General features: G+C 30.5%; 1 protein-coding gene and 1 pseudogene across 4 annotated transcripts; one reads left to right on the forward strand and one right to left on the reverse strand.

Annotated features, from left to right (window-relative positions):
* Nucleotides 1-338: 338 nt before the first annotated feature.
* On the reverse strand, nucleotides 339-5,072 carry LOC132040472 (uncharacterized). 4 transcript variants are annotated; one of them, XR_009410694.1, is made up of 7 exons: nucleotides 4,881-5,038; nucleotides 4,726-4,798; nucleotides 4,465-4,591; nucleotides 3,842-4,003; nucleotides 3,292-3,382; nucleotides 2,877-3,189; nucleotides 339-816 (listed from the first exon to the last, which is right to left on the reverse strand). XR_009410694.1 is itself a non-coding variant. In XM_059431117.1 (5 exons), the coding sequence occupies exons 1-4, from the start codon at nucleotides 5,053-5,055 to the stop codon at nucleotides 3,920-3,922; spliced, it is 459 nt and encodes a 152-aa protein (XP_059287100.1). In that variant the 5' UTR covers nucleotides 5,056-5,072; the 3' UTR covers nucleotides 3,259-3,368; nucleotides 3,842-3,919. The 4 variants fall into 4 exon arrangements, 2 of the variants coding, with proteins under 2 accessions (XP_059287100.1, XP_059287099.1); XR_009410695.1 differs by having other exon boundaries at nucleotides 3,259-3,382; nucleotides 4,897-5,031; XM_059431117.1 differs by lacking the exons at nucleotides 339-816; nucleotides 2,877-3,189 and having other exon boundaries at nucleotides 3,259-3,368; nucleotides 4,881-5,072.
* Nucleotides 5,073-5,159: 87 nt separating this feature from the next.
* LOC132040381 (monooxygenase 2-like) lies at nucleotides 5,160-13,949 on the forward strand (annotated as a pseudogene).
* Nucleotides 13,950-16,778: the final 2,829 nt, after the last annotated feature.

The raw sequence follows: 16,778 nt of genomic DNA on the forward strand, positions 1-16,778 counted from the left end.
TGAAAAAGAGAATACCTATGGGCTTACTAATGCATCATGATGCATAATTCGATATCTAAATTGAAATTTTAACATAATTCAAAATAAAAGAATAATGCTAACATCTACTACCTATAAAAGCATACACGATATCCTAAAAGATGAAAGTGAATAAATATAAAGGTAAGCATCTAATGAGAAATGATAGTTAGATAAACATAATATTACAGGCCAAACTCACCAACCAAGGTTCTTCACACAACCTTTTATAGTGGGTTTAAGATATATTTCAAAGAAATGAGAAGCTCAAGCAAATCTTTCATCAATTTTACAGATATTGTTGTTCCCTAAACCAACGGAAAAATCGTTCACTTTCACAATATTTAGGGATAATTTAAAATATCCAACAGTAAGAAGATTATCGTAAGTAATGAGGTAAGATAGTATAAGACAACTAAAATAAGTTTGCACTGTTTATGCATATATACATTTGTCTATTACATTGATGGTTACCTTGTCATATATACATCATTTATACCACATATTTACGTAAAAGTATTTTCTTAGTAGCAATCATGCATGTTGTAGTTGTGCGACGCCATGGTTGACAAAATACTCGTAGAAATTTGTGGTTAAAATTAGTGCAAGTTTTCAAGTGATGGATGTAGAAAGTGTAGTAGTAGTGCAGTTCCTAGCCGTGTCATGTACCTTTTTAAAGCACGGGGCGTCACATATGGTTGTAATGTAGCTTTTCAAAAAGGCAGTCTTCTGGCAAAAAGATAGTACCTTGACAGTGCATTGGCAAAAAGATGTGCTCCAAAAACTTGTTGGCAAAACCTGATAACAAAACGAGGCTAGCTTTGGTTAGGAATGTAGATGTTGAAAGTAAATGAAAAAAACAAAGGGTTCTATTAGCCACTCCAATTGATAGATCAGCATTAGACAAAAGTGGTTTAGAGATATAAAGAAAGTTTTTTTTTTTTTCCTAGAAGTAACATTGTTGTTTTGTATTAGTAGCAATACATACAGAAATAGGATGAGTTTATAGACCAATAGCTTAATCCAACAATAGTGTAAGACCATCTCTTTTTGTCTATTTAGAACTTATATCAATGTGTTTTTCATAAAAATATATGGAATTGGAAAATGGTAAATGTACGGTTGACTAGACATGGAAGAGCAGCAGCCCCTCTAGACTTTTTCTATAAGATGTGGAGTCAGAAGAGTAACATGTCATGCATAATTCAGCAAGGAGTAATACACACCATAATATATAACATCCAAACAAATCAAATGAGAAAAGAAAAATGTGAATTTGGATATATGTTCCAGATGTACCATAGAGATCTATCAACACATCAAATTGCAGCTGCTTTAAAATTAGAGTGCTGTTTTTAGCGAATGAAAAGCATCTGTTATGCATTTCTGTTAGCCAAAGAAAGGAAGTTGCCAACTTTTTTTAATGAAGTTTCTATTAGCATAGCAGAGAATAAACAACCAAATCTTCGAACAGAAAATGTTGCAGCATATATGCAACGTGTAATGGGTCATATCTCCTAAAGAGAACGTATTATCCATCTAAAAGTTATGGAGTACCAAAGAGTAAATAGACAAAAGACATATTGATTAGAAGGCACAAAAATTGAACCAAAAAAACATGAAGTATGAGAATTTATTTAGAGAGTTGCAGAATCAGAGGAGCAAACTCTGATACATCTATGTATTTATGGTCAAAGATCTAAGGTTATTAATTGAGATGTTCACTTTCAATTTACACCCATTTGAAAATCCCCAAACTCTATTTTTTAAATAACCAAGTATTCTTTGCAAAACAACTTCATTTACAACTCCAAGTTCAACTCCAATCTAAAAGTTCCAAATAAAGTGAAAAATATTTGGCCTTCGTGGCCAAATGCCTACTCAATTTAATGCCAAGAAGAAGATATGTCGAACATGAGTTGTTTCTTGGCTCCAGACACAGTTAGAATTATAAATAGGCAAACGGATAACAAAAATGAAAACCGCATAATATCACTATGGTAGTTCAGCAGTTTTTTATGATATCATACAGTTGCACACTAGATTCTACAATGTAAGTGCCAAGTTTTATGGCATGTCTACTCTTATCATCATCAACATGTGAGGTTTGTATTATTAACCTGGCCTATGCATGTCAAATTGCCTATGACAGCAGCTTATCATGTGAGTAAGTTTACTGGATCATCAACACCCAGAATTAGAGAAATGGAGATAAGAAGATATGGGTGGAATTTCATGATATTGAGGATGTCATTTCTGAAATATCGAGCAGAAATACTTATCAGAACAGTGGAAAAGATAGGAAGACCTAGAAATATGGAGGTTTAGATATGTGATCCCAACACCTATGGCCTACAGCAGAAACCAATGGACACATTAGTTAACTTTGATCTTATTTGGTTGAAAGTAGGGTAGCTATCAGAAAAGCTGGAAGAAAGGAACTGAATCTGAAGAGATTAATTTGCTCCTCCATAAAGAGAATATCATTCATGTAAGTAATCTGTAGTGTATATTTTGCTAAATAAAGGGACTAAATAAAGAAGGGAAAAGCAGTGATCTGTTTAGGAGTTTTGAATAATTTTCTTGACTTAATGAGTACTTAGGAATGGTATACCAAAAACTAATGATAAATCTAAAAATAAAGAATGAAGAAGGAAAAGGCAACTTGAAGACATTACAAATACTACTGATGCTATGTATGTCAATTGTCAAGTAAATAAGTAATGTCAGTAATAGCAACTTCAAACAGAGAAGTGATATTTGTAACGTAAGCTAGAGAAGATTCTCCGAGATGGTAACTTTAATAATGGTAACAAGTAAGGAGAAGATTCAGTTATGTGTGAAATTGTAAGACTTACATTTCCAGTAGCTTTCACTCCCTTTTGAGAGGAGTCTTGGTTTCTGTTTTCTGTCTAGTGCTGGAAGGTCTGTCTTTGGTAGGCAGGTTCTGCTAATTCGTTTGGTCGAAGCCAATCTCCATAGCCTTGCGCTTGCTTGCTTCAGCAGTGCTAGTCATTGGTGCAGTTGGTAATGGTTGGTTGGTAGGTTCTTTTTCCTCATAATTCATGATAGCTAGCCTATCTTGATTTTTGGAAAATAATCTTTTCATTTGGATTCTGAAAGTTTTGAGGCCAATTGTTTATGCGCATTGTCAAGAAGTAGCGCTTTTCTCTACAGCAAGAAAAAGTTAGTTAGTCATGATGATTGTCATAAGTTTGTAAATTCGATGATATAAAATACCTGTGCATGACAGATGTCATAAATCTCTTGTACAGTGAGGTTCAACATCTTCGATGCTGATTGATCCGAGATGGACGCTACTGTGCTACCAGTGTCATCCATGACCATAACTTCAAATTGGATTCTGTCATAAAGTAATAAAAAACAATTTCAAGTTAATAAGTGGCAGCACGGGCCCAACATATGCTAATCATTTTATTTTTATGCACTAATAAGACTCCTCGAACATGCGTAAACATCATTTGAACGATCATATCCCAAGACTAAAATGTGATAATCTTTAAAACTTTAGATATATAAACTTAAAAATATTTCTAGGAAATAATAAATGAAGTTCGGGAAATGTTCGTAGAGTAGTATAATCTTTAAAACTTCATATATATAAATGGTAATTATATGTCTCTATTGTATGATATAATATATGGTATAAGATCCTCCTGGTATTTTTATTTTTACGCGAACTATGATAGTGCAGTAGTTTCATAGTAGTTTCAGCGGTTGAGTTGAGTAATGTAAGTGTAAACATCTTTTAGTATCTCTTTAAAGGTTGAATATTTGTCGATGCTATGTTTAGCAGTAATACCTGGGAATAAGTTGGGTAGATCTTTCGCACTGGATGCAGTAGATTGGCCTTGGTGAAGTAGTTCTTAAAAATGGCATTTTACAATCTGAGCACGTACATGGAGCAGAAATGTTGGTCTTCATTTATCAGTGAAAGTTGACCGTCGATATTGAATATTTGTCCCTGTAAATTGATTTAGCTATGTTAGAAACTTTTAAATTGTCATGCAAACGATCAAGAATGGTCATCCTATTATAACCAAAATGAAGACAGATCATTTCAAAAGCTCAATTATGCCCCTTTTTTTTCCTGTTTAATGAAGGGAATTAAAAAGCTTACAACATAATCAAACTCAGATAGGTTATTCCAGTGAGCCAACAGATGAACATAAATACTAATCCTTCTTTACACCAAAATGAACAATAGGGTTTTCTTTTCAATTCTAAAATATATTATTTCCTTTCTCTAGAAAACAACAGAAACTCCATTATGCAGTGAGACCCTGGAATTTTGCAAAACAAATATCCAACAAATAATCTCCGAATAAGAACTCATCAGAACAAATGTTTCAAATGCAACTAATAAACAACTTAGTAACTTTTATACTGATGCTATTGATGTTAAAAGTTTTAAACAGAATGTACCTGTGGCTGCATTTGGATATCGGATATGAATATTGATTCTTCTTCAAAGGGAACAAAAAGAAGAGTGCCTTCTGGGGACATGCTTCTAGCTGCGTACTCAATGAGTTGTCGTTGAATTGTTTTGGCCCTGCAAAAAAGGTGGTTTCAAAAATGTTGTTGCATCTGAGTTGAATCCTCTAAAATTACGACAATCGTGCATATTTTTGAAGAGTCTAAATAAGTTATTGAAAACAACTGTTATAAAAGTTGTATTGTCATTACCATGCAGCTAATGTGGTAGCTTCTGGATATGTGGGATGTAAGAGTATTGTTGTGTTGTATCTGCTCCATATCCCTGCATGGATATGGATATTTATTTTTGGTTAATTATTAAGTGTTTAGGAAAAAAAAAAAACATAATTCTTCATTTATTTTACCTGATGATGATTTTACCACTCTTCTAGCCAGGAAGACAGGATAGTGTTTCACTTTCTCTGAAAGTTCATTTCCATAATGTTCGACGGAGTCCTCCCAAAGTGTTAGCCTTTTAGGCTTTTTTCTGTGGATGATACAAAGCAGATGTTTAACCATTTGAATTGATGTAAACTTCATCAAAACAAATTGACTACGCTAAAGAGAAAGTTGTATTCATGTTGTTCATTTAAAACGGACGACGAAGCATGGGTGCAAACCCATGCTTCTATATAGTTTATATATAAGGAATGTCTCTGAAAGTCTAATAACCTATTCCAGTTGGAGAAGTATTAAAATAGAGAAGGAATAATATCACTAGCTAGCCAAAAGAAGCATTATGCAGCCACAAAAGGAGAATATGGAGATAAATGAGGACATTGTCATAGTTGGTGCTGGAATTGCTGGACTTGCCACTTCTGTGGCACTTCACAGGTATACAAAATCGTACTAAAAGGGTAATCTTAGGGCTAGAAAGTGTTTTTTTCAATTTATATTTAATGATTTGACTGGACATAATTTTTTATTTTTTTTAGAAAAAGAAAGACTTTTAGTCTTTTCGAAGTCTTAAAATGTCAGACATTTTTATGGCTACAAGATCATTTCGTTAGGAGTTTTTATTTCATATTATTTTGAGTTCAACCGTTGAAACTTAGGCGAAATGAGAAGTTAAAGACTTTTCAATATAGAAAAATGTAATTCTTTTAATAAATAAATTAGAATTAAAGGAGTCCCATATACGATGAAACAACACTAAAACAAAGCATTTAGGAATAATCAATGGGCAATTTCTTTCGTTAAACATAAAAAATCCGTTGTTAATCCTATTTAACGACGGATTATCAAAAAAATCATGTTAGCTACGGACTATTTGGCAACAAATTTCTTAACTAATTCCTCTTTCTTTTTATAGTGTAAGAGCATAGCAGTTTGTGTACATGTGCTAGATTTCGCAATCACATCAACATTATTTTCATTGCTTTACGTTGTCAGTGTATATATAATTTCTTTAAAAATCATAAAACAAGTTATTCTAATTCCTACAATATGTTATTAATTTAGGTTGGGAGTACGTAGCATAGTTTTGGAATCATCAGAATCTCTAAGAACATCAGGCTTTGCACTTGCTTTATGGACCAATGCGTGGAGGGCACTTGATGCTCTTGGTGTTGGAGACTCTCTTAGACAACGCTCTCTCCACTTTACTTGGTAAGGCTAACTCAAAACTATAACCACTTCAATTTGAAACTTGCACATTAGTGTAATGCCTTGCATGATTAAAGTATGTTGAAGGAAAAAAATAAGTAGATAAAAGTGTTTTTTTTTCTTCACAGTTTAAGTTTTTAGATAAGATAATCATAATTCAACATAGTACTGGAGCAGAAAGAGATTCTTGATTCAAATCTCACTCCTTCCTACCAAAAAGAAGTTTTACGTGTTTGACTCATGGAAAAAAAGAAAATTTTGCCCGCACGTAAGGGCATGTTGGAGACAAAATTAAACAAATAAAAATGTGTTCTCTCTCACAATTTAAATTCTTAGATGAAATGATCACACACTTTAACAAAGTATTCCTACAATTAACTAATTCGTACGTGTGGGATCTAGTTTGAATTTAATGGTTTTTTTTCTTGTAGGTTCCAAGCATTTTCAGCAGATTCAGGCCTGCCTATTGCAGAGATTTCCCTCGAGGCAAACAACAAACCGTAAGCACACATTCCATATTTAGTGCTCCCCCTTCCATTTTTGTTTTTAATGCGTTTAAAAAAGAATGATAAATTTTTAAATTTGGAAATACTTAATATTACACTTTTCATTTTAACTTTTATAACTTTAAAAATATTATGAAATTTTATAGTCACACAAATGCGATAACATGTTACCGTAACAAATTTCAAATTTTTTCTTTTTTTCTTAAGTTTTTTATCCATTCAATCTATACCACATAAATTGAACTATAATATAGTTCTCCTCATATCTTTTTCTTCTCACACAACTCTTAATACTATTACGACGTAATTGATTACGACGGCCGTTGTATAAAAAGGCAAGAGATAGTGGAGACTTTAGAGAGAAAGAACCGCTCTCGGAACTATCAAGTATTCTTCTCGTGTTATTTCCATTGAACAATCTGGAGTATTCAAATTGGTGCATCTCGCCGACAAAACTGTTCTTCGAACCAAGGTGAATTATATTTTTGGTCTTCTTCCTTTTTAGAAGTATTTATACTCTATCTATGATACGCTTATGTTCAGAGGCGGATCTAGAATTTGAAGGTGGCGGGATGCCACAATTTTCTTCAATGTATATCTTATTAGGAACATATATTTGGGTCGGATCCATCTCTTTTTAGTTTATTCGGGTCAACTTATAGGCTTTTTTTTTAATTTGCAAATATGAAAATTACATCTCAAAAATTAAAAAATGAACATATACAAGAAATCACACTCATTAACACCCATTTTCAGTAAAATCAACATTTTCATCAAGGGACTTGCATCTCTTATATATATTAAAAAATGAATTTGCATAAGTAAAATAACATCTTCAATAAGGGAATTGCGCTAATCAAAATAAGAAAAATAATAGAAAAACTCTTCAATAGATAAATACTCCCCATAGGTAAATGTTAGTACTATATATAAGGAAGAACCAAGGGTTATTTGTAGTCCTCACAAAAGTTTCCAATTTAATTTCAAACTTTTCAATTAACTACTTCTAGGTTCCAAATTTATTTTTAAGGTCAAATTTACTTTTTATTTTTATTGTCTACTTTTCCTTACTTTACTATTATATATAAGGGAGAATAGCGATTTTTTGTAGTCTTCACGTGAATTTTTTTTTGACTCTTTTTACCCCTAATTGAAAAAATAATGGCTTTGTGAATCTTCACACATTTTTGAAAATTTTGAGAACTTTAAGGAATTTTTTATGCCACTAAAAGTTATGATGTTATGAAAAAGGTTATAGAGGCCCCACAAAGCATACTCATACATATTTGAATCTTTTATGTAGAAATATTATTAAACTTGTTTCAAATTATGTTTTTCCTTAAGAATTTTTTATAGACATATAAAGAATTATCATGTCATTCAATTCTATCTTAATATAGGATTAATAATTGAATTACAATATTATTCTGATAATACTATTTATTATTTATTGATGTTATGTATCATTTATCATTTGCTATTTTAATTTTTTTATTCGTCCATTTAGTAATTTCTTTTTAATTTTCCCCTACAATCTTATGTCGTACATGCTGGCGAACATAAATAATTTACGAAGATTTCTCTTAAGTTTGGATTAAGTTTTAAATTAAGAAAATAAATGTAAATAACTTATATCATTGTTAAATACCAGTGTTTTAAAAGGCGAGGGCGTAAGGCGGGGCGTTTTACATCTGCCTCAGTGAGGCGTAAGCCCCGAGGCACGGGGCATAAGCCTCATGGGGTTTTAACTTTTAGTATTTTATAAAATGATATAATTATAATAAATACTTTTAAATAGGTGAAATAACGTAAAAATTGAATAAAACTATAAATAAGTGATATATATGCAATGCTCCACCCCTCACCAAAAACTAATTAGAACCCCAATCTACTTACGGCTACTTACAATACAAGTGATTTGCTGAATTCTTTTTTTTTGAGATAGTAGAAGACAAGATAAATAATTGGAAAAGAACATATATTAGGCACTTAAAGAATAAAAGGTCTTGACTTTTAAATTTAATGTTTCGATTCCTTAAAATATTTGAGTAATTACATGTGACCTTTGAGAATTTGGGCATTATACTAAGGACTTATTTGACAAATTTCATTTTAGTTTGAAGAAGTTTTCTGGGCTTACGCCCCAACACGCCCCAACAAAAAAAACTTGCCCCAAACTCCCTGTGCATACGCCCGAATTGGCCGGGCGTACGCCTTTTGGGACGTCCCGACCCATCGCCCGGGAGCATTTTTGAGCACGCGCCCCCCAAGGCTCGCCCCGAAAATGACTTTTAAAACAACGGTAAATACTTCAAAAATGTAAATTACGTTTCTCCGTATCAATAGAAAATGAATTCGAAGTACGGTAGTTAATTATAATTTTACGTGCGCACACTATTAACATAAAATTTATTTATCGTATTAAAGAGTAACAATAAAATATTATTTTATATATTCTGAAAATGTTTGAAAAAATAATGTAGTTAAAGAAAATACAATTTAATTTTCAAACAGTAATAATACTAGACGATTGTAAAAATTATATTTTTTTTACCTATTTTTAAATATTAAAATATTTTACAAAATATCGGATAATCAATATTTTATATAGTCTGGGATAAAATAGTTACGTTTAACATGAACAAGTTATTACAATGTAGATTTCATAAAATGGTTTATTAAATTAAGAAAAAGTAAAAAAATATTATTTTTTAACATGCATCTTTTGGAATGTAAAAGAAAGCTTAAAGTAAGAACAATTAATTCTATTGACTTTTAAGTAATTTTTTGTGATTTAATTTGAAAGAATATCTACAAGAAATTCTCATAATATCAAGGCTTTTACTTATTTATATTTATTTGTAAGTTAACTTTATTGATGTCATCATGCTACAATATTTGCGCATCAAATATTTTTGACATAAATTGAATATTGTAATATCTTTGGTAAAAAAAATGAGTTTGGCAATATGCATTCAATTCAAAGAAGCAAATGAAATTAATTTAACTTATGAAAACTAAATTTGGATCATAGAAACTTTAATCTCAAAAAATTTAAGTAAAATGGAAATTATGAGAGCTTTCAAATGTTTTTTTTTTTTTTTTTAAGTCTAATATATAAACTAAGAAAAATACTTTCCTTTAATTTTCAGGTGCGCTTTTTGTACTTTAATATTTTAGAAGTCTTTCGAAGTATCAGATTAATGTTACAAAAATAAAGAAGCAAGAGTAGAATTTTTTTAAAAGATATCTATAAATTAAAATTTTAACGCCAGTTTGGGCCCGGGCTTAGCACGGGCAAACGACACTAGTAGAATTAGATAAACTAAAAGTTCTAAAATAAATCATAAATTTCATGTCTTTTCTAAGTCGTGCTTACGAAATTTCCACCATAAGTAGTAATTAAAGTGATTTAAATTGAATTTAACAATTATAGAATAGCATAAATTTTTATAATACACTCCCTCCGTCATTTTTATTTGTCCATTATACTAAAAATATATATGTCCACTTTTACTTGTAAGTTATATAGTTTGAAAAATCAAGACATAATTTACCATTTTATACATATTTTACCCTTATTATTAAGTACTCCAATTCATTTCTCATCTTATTTATTGCTTATTAAGAGTGTCTCAAGTCAAATATAGACAAGTAAACATGGACGGAGGGAGTAATAAACAAAAGAAATTATTTTTAAAAAAAAATTGATCTCAATCCAAAATTCCCATTGAGACCCAAGCTTTTTTATTTAAATACTCACAGATTTGAGATTAAGAGAAATGTTTAATTTAAGGGATTTTGAAGTTTCTATTTGTCTAGCGAGAACACGAGATAAAATAATAGAAAAGGAAAGACAATATAAATAATAAAAAGATAAATAGAAACTTGGGAGGGCCGAAAAGGGAATCACTGTACAAAGGAAGTAAAAAGCGCAAAGAAAAACGGAGTTTAAAATGTTCAAGATAGATTCAAATTTTTGTCTACCACCGTGGCACCTTTGTCTAATTACGATGGGGTAAAAGGGGTGATCAAATATTTAACCATTTAAGCAAATTATAGCATAAGTATATAAAAATTTATTAATCGAGGGGTGTCATGCCACCCCACCCTAAAGGTGGATCCCCCGCTTATAGTGTAAATAATTTTTATGCTATTGTATTAAGTCGGCTTACCATAACATGGAGCAGCATATTACGTCTAACATGGTAATCTAAAAAAGTAAAGTAATAACTTACTATAACCCAAGCTAGATTGTCCGGATAATATCCTTTACATCGCCAGTAAATAAAATTAAACTAATGTATATACAAAAAAAATATAAAATATGTGTACCTTAATTTGTAGCCGCAAAGTTGATGTAAATTATTTTTTCTAGATTACTAATTTCACTTATTATGAGTAATTATCCGTATGCTTTTTTCACTACGAGTCCCGTGCATGAAACCTTCAACTAAAGAAAATCAAGTTATTAGTAGAAACTTAGACGAGATTAGGGAAGGCAAATTTAGAATTTTAGTTACCACTACTAGAAATAGAGTTTTTTCCCACCGATATTCAATGAGAAATATGTGGGGGTACATCCAAGCAAGTTCCCGCGAGGTCGGCTCAAACCCAACCCTTTATTTAAGTAGGGTTGGGCTAAGATTTTGGCCCATATAGAAGCGAGACTCAAAAGTCCGGCCTATAACCGGGCTATTCAAGGGTGAGGCCGAGGCCAGCCCTTAAGGCCAGAAAAGAATAATATTAATTAATTTTAAAAAAAATATAAGTAAATTAAACAAAAAGATAAAAAGTAATGAGAAAGAAGAATGTACTTACTACTAAGTAGTAATTAGAATCTGGAGTAATACTTTTTTAGTCTTAGAATTTATATTATGTTTAATTTCTTTTTGAACGTGATCCTAATTAGTGATTAAAAATAATAATTTATATTTGTTCTCTTGAATTTTTTTCTTCTATGATATGGATTTGCGCAAGAATGGGTGGTAGAAGATTCTATTTCATATTGCAAAAGTTTCATGTTCAAATTGTACCAAAAATCACTTCAGGAAAATGTTATTTGAAAGATGAAAACTTAAAGGGCTAGCTTGTCTAGACATAGACCCGCTTTATGTTGGGCGCCATTTTGTGTGCCCTTCAATTAGAAGGGCCAACCCGTATTAGTTCCCATTTAATTCTTTGGCCCTTTAGGGCTGGGTTGGGCTGGGCCAGCCCATTTTGACACCTCTAGAAATATATGTTATGAAAAATGATTTTCCAAACTTATTCTTATTTCGGAACACCACCGGGAAAAGGCTTAAAGAAACAGGTTCCCATTGAAACGCTGTAAAGTTCCTGATTTTTCCTTGTGAAAACACTATTGTTTAGGTTTTTCCACCGAAATTCAATGGGAATAGCCACTAAACATTTTTGGCCCTGGAAAAATAGTGATTTTTAGTAGTGATTTGTATAAAAATTCACTTAATATATAAAAATAATTTATCAAGAACTCACGAATAAGCTATCTTTTCTAGAATCCAAACTCATAAACTCAAAATTCTGAATTCGACATTGAGCAGGATATATATAGCTGACTGAATTCTATTTGCACGAATTAGGTGTTAATAGGATGTGATGGTGTCAACTCAGTGGTGGCTAAGTGTATGGGCCTTCAAAAACCAGTTGATGCAAATCGTTCAGCAATTAGAGGATATGTTGAGTATCCAAAGGCTCATGGTTTTGAGCCCAAATTCTGTGCTTATTTTGGAGGTGGATTTCGTATTGGTTTTCTTCCTTATGATGACAAGAGCTTTTACTGGTTTTGCACTTTTACTCCCTCTGTCGTGGATTGTAAGCCTCCTTCCTTCTATTATTACTATAAATAAATATAGAATCAATACAACATCATTAATAAACCAAAAAGTAGGGTCCAAACAGAGGGTAGTCTACCCTATCTTGGGAGGTGAATAGACTGTTTTTGGACATGCTAACACACTTTAATCAAAGTAATGTTATGACATACGTACTCCTTTTGTCTCATTTTAAGGTATCACACTTTTTTGTAGTTTGTCCCGAAAGATAATGTCACTTTTATACTTTTAAAAACAATTTAAGTTTAAACTTTCTATTTACTGTTACACGATTATGATTTGTTTAGATCACAAATTTCAAAAGTCGATTTTTTTTTTCTTAAACTTCATATCGAATCAAACAAAGTCCCTAACATGATTGGGACATCGTGGAAAGTATTTAATGTTACAAGTTCTAAGCATACTTTTAAATATATACCAAAAGTCTTTTCCCCCCTTAAATTTCATTCTCAATTAACATCATCATGTAAAATAAAGGGAAGAAGTGGTTATATAGTGGTATACCTCTTTCTTTTCTCCACAGAACATCAATGAGATAAACTATCTGTATACCACACACGATAAAGGGACGATTAATTGTGTACTTTTTCACCGGAAGATAATGCGACCTTTTATTTCTGTTCTTTTTCTACATAAAGTAACCCTTTGTGTATGCTTGTCTCTTTCTTTCTCTTTTATGAGTTGTACTAATTAATTAATTATCTGCCTTTGAATTGTATACATCTCAGACGATGAAAAGATAGAAGGAAGTCCAACAAAATGAAACAATTCGTGCTAAGTCTGGCCAGCAACGTGTCAAAAGAAGCATACAATATCCTAGAGAGAACTTCACTAGATAGCCTACATTGTGCAAAGCTAAAATTAAGGTCACCATGGGACATTTTAAAAAGAGACAATATTGTCAAAAATAACACTTGTCTAGTTGGTGATGCACTTCATCCAATGACACCTGATATTGGTCAAGGTGGATGTTCAGCATTAGAAGATAGTGTTGTTCTTGCAAGGTGCATTTCAGAGGCTATTTTTGCAAGAAAATTAATTAAAGTGGAGAAATTAGAAGAGGGTGATGAATTGTACAAAAGAATTAAAGTTGGTTTGGAGAAGTATGCAAAAGAGAGAAAATGGAGGATTTTTAGCCTTATTAGTACTTCATATTTGGTTGGTTTAGCACAACAGAGTAATGGGATGGTGATTAGCTACTTGAGGGAGAAATTCTTGGCTCAATTTACCATTAAGACTATGCTGAGAATGGGTGATTTTGATTGTGGGAAACTATTGAAATAATCTTGTTGAAGTGAAGATGTTATGATGCTCTATTTGTTGATTTATGATCAATGAAAAAGAGAGTCACCTAGAAAAATATCCAAAATTTGTTGTAAGAACTTATCAAGCTTGTATGGAAGTCCTATTATTTGGTTAGCACTTAGCAAGTATATTAGCATTGAATTAAGGTTGCAAATGTTGTCGCTTTATCACAGGTAAGAGTTTATTTCTCAATTAGAAATCCATTTCAATTTAAGTGTCTTAATTTTCTTTTTCGGTTTGTTTAAAAAAGAATGTCTTTTTCTATTTTTGGTAACTCTCAAATATTAACATTTTTCATGATTTGTTTAAGACCAAAAATTCAAAAGGCATTGTGGTACATTACACACGTTTTTAATTTAAGACCATAAGATTTCAAAGTCTCACTTATTTTCTTAAAATTTGTACCTAAGCAAACTAAGAAACTTAAATTGAAATAAAGGGTGTAGTAACTATCAAAACCAATTTGAACTTATATTGGATTACAACATTAATTGTCATACGATAATTAAAATTCAACAGAATTATTTTATCATGATATACTGAAATGAAGATCTGAAAAAAAAAAAAAACTATTTCACTTAAAGTGTTCATTTTAACTTTTTCATTTATATAACAATACTCACTACACGTTTTGAATAGACATGAAAATTTTCTTGGCTTCAAAATCAACGATATCAGAGAATGCACTTATCCGTAATCAATTATGTTATGAAATATACATTGTATGGATGTTCCTCTCATTCTATGAACCAACTTAATTTTTGTATTTATTAAAGTGTTCACTTAAGTTTTGTAACTCTTAGGATGATCACAATATCGTATAAATAGAAGTGTTTTCACATTATGTAAAACACTTGAAATAATAAAGTTTTCTCATATACTCTTTACAAAATCTCTTATTTCTATACTTTTTGTTATATTATTTGTTCTCATTTTCAAAAGAATTTGTAAAGTCCAAGGTCACTATATCTATTACTTTAAGATTTTGGGATTGAATGCTCACATTTTTTCGTTTTTAGTATCGATGAGCTAAATTTTGAAAAATGAGGCCTTATAATCTTCATTCTCTATCGCTATGGGCTCTCTCAATTTATATAAGACACATACTTTACTCCACGAGTACATTAGTATATTGAGCTCTTCTCCTCTTAATGTTGAGGTCCACTCATTAGTCCGTTGAGCTCTACGGCTTCTCTTAGTTTCAAGTTATTTATAAATGTCTAATTAGCCTAAAAAAAATATATCTCTGTACATCCGATTCACTCTTTAATCTTCTAGAAGAAAAACGAAAGCAAATATTCAGTTCATATATAAATTCAAGAATCAAGTTACACATGCAAAAAAATGTTAAATAATACACTTATCAATCACCAGTTATATAATTTTTTAAAAGGAATCTATTAAGTCCTGAGCCATTCCACCAATTACGATGAACATTTTTGTGGGATGCTCAAGTTCTTTCATAAACAACCAAAATGAAATTATTGGTGCTGGAATATTCAAAAGGTTGAAAGATTGTGACATCAGTTATTGTGGATATATCATTAATCATTAGAAACACCTTTTTGTTAAAAATGCAAAAATTGCACAACAGTGTTCGTATAAAATTTGAATTCCAGCACTCTTCTTTTTCCTCCTTTTGACTTTTTTTCTTTTTGCAATATCAAAGAATCACTTTATATTTTATGAGATTATTTCTCATGGAGCTTAATTTTTTGTTTACTACTAGATATATTATGTATACCGTGTCAGGCAATGCCTATTAATATTTAAAACAAAACAAAATATATCAAATTTGACGGGGCCATTTTCTACGGCATTGAAGGAAAGAGAGACATTTATGTAAAAAAACACATATCTTGTATGTAGTTATGTTTAGTGATAATATATATATATATATATATATATATATATATATATATATATATATATATTTTATATTGCTAATAAACATACATAAGTTTAATAGGTCGTTTTATATATATATAAGTATATATATATATACACATCTATGTTCAAAACACGATTAATATAACATTGTAGTTTTATGCTCCGTATCCAAAACTTTATTATATTAGTATTTGCTACGAATACAAAGTTGGCAAAAATTTATTAATACTTTTTAAAAGAGAAGACTTGTTAAAAAGGAAACTATTTTCCTCTCTTTGAGATAAAACAATAACAATATTTAAGCATCAGTTGATACTTTGAATTTTGATTTAATTAATTTAAAGGTGTAAAATATTCTATTGTTAATGTATGTAGATTGGACCTAAACAATACTTCTTATTTTTTATCAAATTTTGATTTGGATAATTCTAATTCAAAATATTAAATTAATTTTACATGTTTAAAACGAAACAAAGTAGAAATTTGATTTTCTATTTAAACGAAGAACTACTATTTTTTAATTTTTGGTAAATATTATTGGTTTAGCTCATTTTACTTGTCATGTTGTCTTTTGCATGATTTTTTAAGGAAACGTCAATTAGAAGTATAATTTGACTAATTTACCTTATTAATTATTTGATCTCCATTAAATATTATTTTTTCTTTTATGACATTAATCTCTTTTCACATTTATTAGAATAAGAATAAAAATGAAAAAGTAATTAAATTCTATCTTATTCTAAAATATAAATATTTTAAGTATATTTATTTAGTAAACATAACAAATAAATGACATAGCAGAATAGCAAATACAACAGTTAAATATTTAGATTAGATCTCAGGCTAATACAAGAAAAGAAAGGAAATTGTATGGTTTGACTACTTAACCTTTTGAAGAAATAATTTCATTTGCTCCACTAATTTCGTTGGTTGACACAAATGGGTTGATACGTATGGATCCACCATTATTGACTTAATGGGGATACTTTGAGAATTACATGAATATTGTTTGATTTTTTAATATGGGATGCATTTTTTTTTGACATTGCTTGATTTTTTAATATGGGGTCTACTTTTTTTTTTTTTTTTAATATTGCTTGATGTT

Source organism: Lycium ferocissimum, chromosome 12, assembly GCF_029784015.1.
Source record: "Lycium ferocissimum isolate CSIRO_LF1 chromosome 12, AGI_CSIRO_Lferr_CH_V1, whole genome shotgun sequence".
Lineage (NCBI taxonomy): Eukaryota > Viridiplantae > Streptophyta > Magnoliopsida > Solanales > Solanaceae > Lycium > Lycium ferocissimum.

Bases quoted from the DNA above. Each gene is read 5' to 3' on its own strand.
- LOC132040472 (XM_059431117.1), bottom strand. From the start codon at position 5,055: ATGAAGTTTACATCAATTCAAATGGTTAAACATCTGCTTTGTATCATC. The intron at 4,799-4,880 runs GTAAAATAAATG...ATATCCATGCAG, and splicing joins AGTGGTAAAATCATCATCAG to GGATATGGAGCAGATACAAC. The intron at 4,004-4,464 runs GTACATTCTGTT...ATCAATTTACAG, and splicing joins ATATCCAAATGCAGCCACAG to GGACAAATATTCAATATCGA.